Source organism: Lepidochelys olivacea (assembly GCF_965140295.1).
Source record: "Lepidochelys olivacea isolate rLepOli2 genome assembly, chromosome: 1".
Classification (NCBI taxonomy): Eukaryota; Metazoa; Chordata; order Testudines; family Cheloniidae; genus Lepidochelys; species Lepidochelys olivacea.
Genome location: NC_140411.1, coordinates 325,449,050 through 325,457,448, shown reverse-complemented (window position 1 = coordinate 325,457,448; position 8,399 = coordinate 325,449,050). Strand labels below are relative to the sequence as shown.

Sequence of the window (8,399 nt, the reverse complement as noted above, 5' to 3'; positions counted from 1 at the left end):
GCTCTTAGCTGCTCGCACTGCCGTGGGCTTTGTTCTCCCCCTTCCCGGAGAGAGCAGCGCCCCCGCTTCGCGCGGCCTGCTGCCCCCGGCCTGCTCCGGGCCGACAAAGGGCACGTGGCTGGGCGGCTCCCCGGGCCCGGCTCGCTTGAGGGACGTTTAACATTAGCCTGGGCCGCGGCCGCGGCCCCTGTTTACATTTCCCGCCCCTTTCCCTTCTCGATCAGGTTCGGGCATCAGGTCTGGGCGGGAGGGGGGCTTCGCTGTGGTTCCCGCGCATGCTCCGAGCTCCCGCGCATGCTCAGTAAGCGCTAAGCGGGCCATCCCTTGACGAGCAGGCCGGGCGGCTCCGCCCCCAGTGCCGGCTCCGCCCCGCCCGGCCAGCTGGGCTGAAGTCCCCTCCCCGCCCGCCCGAGCCTCCCTCTAGCTCAAACTCCGCCTGAGCTCCGGGAGCGGCGGCCGCGGCTGGTAACTTTCCCCCAAGTGCGGGCGGGCGCAGGACTTATGCACCCCGGCTGATCGCGGCCCCGGCAGGGCAGCAGCAGCAGCTCCGAGCCCGCCCCCTCGCCGGGCGGGGGGCGCTGAGCGGCGGCGGCGGCGGTTGCCCCATGTCCCGCAAGGCCAGTGAGAATGTGGAGTACACGCTGCGGAGCCTGAGCAACCTGATGGGCGAGAAGCGCCGGAGGCAGCCGGACGCCTCGGCCGGCTCCAGCGCGGCGGCGGCCGGGGAGCGCAGCCTGATCGCCGCCGAGTCCTGCTCCAGCATCAACAGCCAGGCGTCCGGCGGGGAGCTGGAGCGGGCGGCCCGGCGGCAGTTCCAGCAGGACGAGAGCCCAGGCTTCGTCTACGTGGTGTCGGTGTTCTCCGCCCTGGGGGGCTTCCTCTTCGGCTATGACACCGGCGTGGTGTCCGGGGCCCTGCTGCTCCTCAAGCGGGAGCTCAACCTGGGCGCCCTCTGGCAGGAGCTGCTGGTCTCCAGCACGGTGGGCGCCGCCGCCCTCTCGGCGCTGGCCGGCGGGGTGCTCAACGGGCTGTGGGGCCGCAGACCTTGCATCCTCCTGTCTAGCTGCTGCTTCATCGCGGGCGCCGCCCTGCTGGCCGCTGCCCAGGACAAGGAGACCCTGCTGGGGGGGCGCATCGTGGTGGGGCTGGGCATCGGTGAGTCCTGCGCTGCCAGCCCGCCCCTCGATCCCCGCCGCTTCCCCTTCTCTCCCTGGCCGGCTCCCTTCCCTCCCTCTGCTTCTCTGCCCCGGTTCCCCCACCCCCTCCTGCGCCGCGGCGTGTCCCTTTCAGTGACGCGTGGCTTTGTTTCAGTAACTCGGCAAGTATGACCTGAGCGCTGACAGTCGCTGGCGAGTTCACAGGCAAGCCCGGGAAGCGCTGGGGATGAGGGTGTTTTGGGTCTGCCCCCACCGCACAGGTCTCCCTCCCGGGAAGTGCCGCTCCCGGATAGAGTGACTGGAGTTGAGGTTACATGGGCGGGGCCAGCACTGTTCCTCCAAAGCAGGGGACACTCCCTGCATGGCCCGTATACTCCCCTCCGCTTGGGGCATCTGGCTCTCAAAAGTGGGCGCCCCCTCCCCTAGGGATGACCTGGTTATTGTGTAGCTTGAAAGTGAGAGTCAGACTGAGAGTCTTTGTTTCCCCTGTGTGCTGTGGAGGAATGACGGGGTTGGCAGTGGGAAGGTACTCAAAAAGAAAAGGAGGACTTGTGGCACCTTAGAGACTAATCAATTTATTTGAGCATAAGCTTTCGTGAGCTACAGCTCACTTCTCATCCTCACTGCATTTTCCACTTTTATGCATCCGATGAAGTGAGCTGTAGCTCATGAAAGCTTATGCTCAAATAAATTGGTTAGTCTCTAAGGTGCCACAAGTACTCCTTTTCTTTTTGCAAATACAGACTAACATGGCTGCTACTCTGGAAGGTACTCAGTGCTCTTCGGTTTTATGTAGGGTTTTGTCCTGGGCTTATCACTGTAGTATCTGAGTGCCTTCCAGGAGCACATTAAGCAGTGTGCTACATAGCTGACCTGTGTGGTTAGTTCTCTGATTTTCTTCCCCGAAGGGAGAAGTGCTGGCAGTGGAGTGGCTGGTTTTGTTAGTTTTTTTTCTTCTTCTTTAAATGTAAGTATACCTGTTGATATGTGTGTGTTAGAGAAGGCAAAGTCAAAGTATGGGTATTGCACTTAGCAGAAAGTGGTGAGGCTTGTGATGGAATGCCAACTGGAGCTCTGCAGTGGACTCATATAGCATTGGGCAGGTTGCTTCACCTGTCTGCCTCCATTTCCCCATCTGTAAAATGGGAATAATACTACCTCCTCGAGTTGGTTGTTAGGATTAATGTCTGCATATGGCTTTGAACCTGAAAAGTGCTATATCAGTATTAAGTATTTGATTAGTGTGAGGATAAATATCTGTCCCACCACTCTATTCAGGCTCAGTACCTTGGTCTGTGTATTTGGCCAGTTTTCTGATTCTCCTCCATCTACAGTAGATGACTATCTGCATGGGTGCTCTCATTTGTTAGAGAACCATTTTCAAAGTGGAGTGTGGAATGTTGCTTTGTATGAAATTGCCTTTACAGATACTTACTTCTGGAGTCACGTGCCATGCCATAAAAAGCATTAAAGCAGTTAGCTGTGGGAGGAAATGAGCTGTGATGTGTGGGTGGAGTGGCACCTGGATATTTTATGAATAGGTTTTTAATAATTCCAAAATTTGTACAGAATGAGAGATTCTCTCCACAGATCCCTATTCTTGGTATTTACTTACCAGTAAGTAGAAAAGGAGGACTTGTGGCACCTTAGAGACTAACAAGTCCTCCTTTTCTTTTTGCGGATACAGACTAACAGGGCTGCTACTCTGAAACTTACTGGTAAGTGTAGTTCTCAACTTACTCAAAATATTGATTAGAATACAACTGTGTGGAGACGGAAAGCAAGTTTAGCAGCAAGTAGTAGCTACCCAAACCACAAAAGAACATATCCTTAGGCCAGGTCTACTCTAAAAAGTTAAGTTGACCCAGTTACATTGCTCATGAGCCACATCATTAAGTCAATCGAACTTGAAGTCTAGACAGCACTAGAAAAATTCTTCTGTTGACCTAACTACAGCCTCTCAGGTAGGTGGATTAACTACAGTGATGGGAGAACCACTGTTGTTGCTGTAATGCGTGGCTATATTTGTTTAAGCTTAGACATAACCTTAGACTGTTCATGTTGGAGCACCCGACAACCATTTTATACTAGTGCCAGTCTCAGGCAAATATTTTAAGCAACATAAGAGCTGATCTTTTGACATTTACCAGATATCTATCAACTACAGGTAGATATGAGAGATGATGAATGTGTCGGAGTGGGATCTTCAAGTGATGTCCTGAGCAACAGAGAGAGGGCCCAGAAACAGCAGCCTCTCCTATTTGTGGACATCATCTTTCCCATTGGCCTCTAGTTGGTGTGGGATTGTATTCCGTCATTCCAGCCCACCTAAGAAGGGAAGAGTGCTCTCCCTTCTGGCTCATGCAGTGGAATGCAGGAGAAGGAGTTCTATGCTATTCCCTTCTCCAACTTCCTGGTGGCTTTTTTGAGGGTCCTTCTCTGTGAATATCTCCCTTTGTCAAATCTAGAGGCAAAGAGAGTGATCAAAAGTAGAGAATATGAAAAAATAGATTCTGGATTAATACACTTAAAGAATGTCAAGGTATCTAACCTCATAACAAATGTCCCCTCTGTGGTTCTCTGCTCTGTTGGATACATACTGAAGGTATAACTATGAAAATACACTAATAAGCTAGTAGAAGTTCTTTGATTCAGTTAGACAGCATTTGTTTTAGAAGCCAAAGAATCAGGATTTAGATTCCATTTGTGCTGCCTTGAGCAATGTGAATTGCTGTTTTGTTTTGTTTCAGTGTGTAGTTCTTGATACACATCTGTATGGACTGTAAATACAGTTAATTCTGCCTATTTTTTTCCCCAAGTTTACTGGATGGGCTTAATGTGAGCAATACTTACTCCATTTTAATGTTGATGTGGGGGGAGGGTCTGCTACATGCCAAATGAGTCCTAAATAACACTGTGTCTCTAATATTCTGGGACCCACATAGTTACAACAGTGCTGCACTCAACACACGTCACTCTTCAGTTGCCCCACCTCCTCCCCAGACTTAAAGCTTTTATCGCCACCAACCTTCATCTAAGCAAGATTGGACAGGATCTTTGGAGCCCTTCAGTGTGGCTCCTTTGGTGTTTTGGGAGATCATTCCTCCTTCTCTCTTGTTGCACTTTCAGCCATTTTTCTGCAGAAGAACCCAGTTTGAGACTGAGTGCTATTTCTCAGCCATTGAATGAGCCCATTTTTTGAGAATTCTGTAAGTTGTTAAAAACATATTTGCTGTGATACTATTCAGTTTTTTTAAAGAAAAAAGTTAAACCAAGTCATAATGAAAAAAGATTGAGATAAAACTAGCTGCTTCGTTTTGTTTGTGCTACACTTCTAGTCAATGTTTTCTAGTTAAATTTACTACAGTGATAATGTACAAAACAATCAGAATATATACTGTATACCCAGGATTGGAAGCTTTTGATGTACCGTTAATACCCAAAAATATTAGGGTTGGGAACGATTTTTTTAATTCTAGACCCTCATACTTCGTGCACTTATTTCTTGTATTGTCTACAGTGTCATATGGCTACATACAATATATGTTTTTTGCCCTATGTTATATCAAGTACAGTAAGGAAAATTGCATCATTACCATAAATACTTTATTTATAATGTTCTGACAGTAATTGGGGTTTATGAACAATTGAAGATGATTAGCACAAATTAGATCTAATTTGTGCTATTTACCTTTTGCATCTGAAAAGTTAAACTTTATTTTTGTTCCAGCTTAGGGCCTCAGTGTAGTCCATGTCAAAAGAAGTTTGCCATTCATTTACTTCAATTAATACTCGTGTCAACGAGACACTCTTTTTGACACTGAAATTAATGCTCAGGATTGTGAAGGACTGTCTCAAATCAGTGCTTGTACCATGGCTTCTGGTTTTGACGGGCATTGCATCAGTCAACATCAGACGAGATGTTGCTGTGGTCTTGGAGTACAGCAAGATCCTGATTGCACCGGACCTGCCAATACAGCAACACCTTAATCTACTGCCGCTCTCTGGACTCAAATCCAAGAAGCCTTTCTGGATACATGTGTGAACGCTACAGGCCAATGGAAAGGACACGAGCACTTGCTGGGTCAAATCATGGGCCACTTTTGGCATCCCAAACAAAGACCTGATTCAAGATCCAACAAAGAGGTCCCGGGATTCTGCTGTTCCCATACTCAGTGGACTGCACTCGATCTTTGGACAATGCACGGAAGGTGTGGACATCTCTTCCACAAATGGAAAAATCAAAGAATCAAGGAATTGTGAGGTACAAGCCATGCGACACATCATGAACAGCTGCTGTCCAATTCATGCTTACAGTGGTAGCACCAGGGGGATCCATTTAGCTACCCAGAAGCTTTCGAATGGCTTTCGAATCTCAAAATGCAATTATCATGCCAGCCCCTTGTTTTTCAAATGGCATACGAAAGATGATTTACTTCAATGGGACTAGGACAGACTGGTCCTTCGATTTGTTTTGTTTTTGCATTTCTAGATATATAAAGGCCTTATTCTGTGCTCTCTTGCAAAGGTGTTAGTTATGCTGGTGTCAAACCAGAGTAGTAATAGATTTTTGGCTCCATATTTTTGAATGCAATATGGCTTTGTGGGTTGAAGTACAAACTGAAAATCAGGAGGTCAGGGTTTTATTTGTGATAGTCACAGACCTCCTGTGTCACCTTGAGTAAGTGACTTTACCTCTCTATACTTCCCCTTTCCCATCTGTACAGCAGAGATACTGCTTGTCTTGCAGGGGCTTTGTAAAGTAAATGTTCTGAGATTCTTGGATGGGAAGCACTGCAGAAACTGAATAAAATTGTTGACCTCTTTCAAATGTGGCGGTTCTTTATACATGTGGTGATATTTTCATATTGCTTGTTTTTTTTTAGAAAATGAGAAGTTAGTCATTCATTCATAACAATCTGAGCGAAAAAGTTATTACTGGAATATGTAATGATCCCAACAGAATTTGAACAACCCACAACCTTCTGTATAAAAGTAATGATGCTGTTATCCAGCAAACTCTCCATAGTTTTTTTTTGTTAATTTTAGAGTTTTAAATTAGCCACCAGAGGGAGCTTGGATAACCTCATGAAGGCAACAGAAATTTGGAGATAAAGCAAAATGAAGAAATTTTAGTCAGTATTTCTGTCAGTTCAACCAAACTGAAATCCTGGTATTACATATGAAAAGAAAAGGACAGCAGATGAATAACACATTCCTCTTTTTCCCATGTATTTTTGCATAAGAAGTGTGTCTGTTAAAAAGATACTTTTGTAATTCTATTCAAATGTGGTGGTTGATGGTAAACATAAGTGTAACAGAGCTGGGTGTGTTATACAATTCATTCCTGTATGGAAGGCAATAGCAAGGCAGAAAAACACTTTTTAGCCTGCTAATCTTGTGACGTTTAAACCTAGCCTAACTTCATCTGTATGCAGTTTTTATATTCTGGTGGTTATCCAAGATGCAGGTCTCTCTTTAGCATTGTCTATATCCCCATTGCTTTTCAAAAATGAAACAGCAGGCTAGGAAAGAATGATCTTGCATTTGAATTAGGATTGCACTGTTACAGGTGAATGACAGCATTTTGGATCCCAAATGTTATCTGCCTGTATATGAAAAAAGGTAATAATCAGGACTTTGTATGCAAATTGAACTTTCTTCTTTCTGCTTCCACCCCTGTACCATTGCAAACTAAAGACTGGACCCTGCCCTCAGCTACTTAGTAGAGTATATTTAGTAAAATGAGTTAATGTACATGTGCAATAGCTGTGGTGTGGTCTGAAACATGCAGTGAAGTTCACTAACTCAGCTCATTCAGTCCTAGTGCAACAGTGAGGCCTCCATGTATTAAAACAACCATTTTTTTTAGGTTAGTATTAAAGTTCTTAGAAAACTTGATCTTCACAAATATTGAAAAAGAAAATCTATAAACAAGGAGTATCTTTCAGTTTGTTTGCTTCTGTCACCACACTTAGCTTTTTTTTTTAAACCAGAAAGAATAAGTGTCCACAGTGAAGCTTTCCCTTCTCACCAGTGACTTGCATTAGGAGACATTTCTGGGAAAAAGAAACTTACTGTCCAAGGATTAGTTGAATAAACTTTATGTTGTGTTAGCTCCTAAAGTATGCATAGTCCTTATTCTTGAGATTACAATCTGAAAAAAACTGAAGGGTGGAGAGGAAAGGGAGACTGCATGCAAAGTGAACGGGTTCATGAATTGTCCATGTTTTGTTAATTCCATGGATTCCTAATTCATATTATAACAGTTTTGGATGGGTTGGGGGCGGGGGTTGAGATGGTAGAGATGAAGGGGTTGTTGGAGTGAAAAGTAAGTAGAAGAAGAGGGGAAACTGAGAAATTAAGTGGGGGAAAAAATGAGGTGCATGGAAGGTCTTGACTTGACTTATTTCTTTGTTTTCCTTTGTACGTGGTTGGTTTACTGTAGTCGGTAGCTCCCCAGGATCAGGGAAGGGAGAAACTATTGTTACTACTTTTGACGTGAGCAGTAGGCCACATTTGGGGTATTGGGGGTTTGTTCCAGTTAGGAGAAATTGGCAAGTCAGGTATCTTGTTTATTTACAAAGTACTCCTGCAGGTATTCTGCACCACTACATGGTGCAGAATTTGCATGGAATTAATGTTCTCCATAGAATTTTATTTTTCCCCGCAGAATTTGTGATTCTTTTCTCCCTCCCTCCCCCCCCTCCCCCCCAGCACTCCCGCCTGCTGTCAGTCCCAGCTGCTCAGGGCTGACAGCAGGAGTGTCACTGTATTGTGTTGTTTTGACAAAATATGCAGAATTTTAAAATATTGTGCGCAGAATTTTTTTATTTGGATGCTTCTGGGGGAATTCTGCAACAAAGAATGTACATGAAGACCTGTATCCTAGAATACAATGGGGGACAGTTTCTTTGCTCGGTGTTAGAAGCCTGTCTTTCAAACCAGCACTCTGCACCTAAGTTTTTTTTTCCCTCTTAGCTGTGTTTCAGGGCCATGTTACTACCACTTACGTTACTGTCTGCTTGGCAGTCTTTCTTCTTCTCTGACTCTGTCTTGTGTCTCACTCTCATACGCTTACCCAAACAACACCAGCTGAGCCCCTGCCCAAATAGCTCAAATTCCTGAGGGTATACTCTGCAATTAAAAACCTGTGGCTGGCCCATGCTGGCTGACTCATGCTAAGGGGCTGTTTAATTGCAGAGTAGATGTTCTGGGGATTGGACTGAAGACAAGGCTCTA

At 45.9% G+C, this 8,399-nt stretch overlaps 1 protein-coding gene across 1 annotated transcript in view; it reads left to right on the top strand.

Annotated features, from left to right (window-relative positions):
* The first annotated feature begins 425 nt into the window (after window positions 1-425).
* Window positions 426-8,399, top strand: part of SLC2A13 (solute carrier family 2 member 13) — a 326,327-nt gene continuing 318,353 nt past the window's right edge. The window contains exon 1 of the mRNA XM_084616563.1: window positions 426-1,155. Within this exon, the coding sequence (XP_084472689.1) occupies window positions 606-1,155 (550 nt within the window). The 5' untranslated portion in view covers window positions 426-605. The remainder of the gene's footprint in view (window positions 1,156-8,399) is intronic.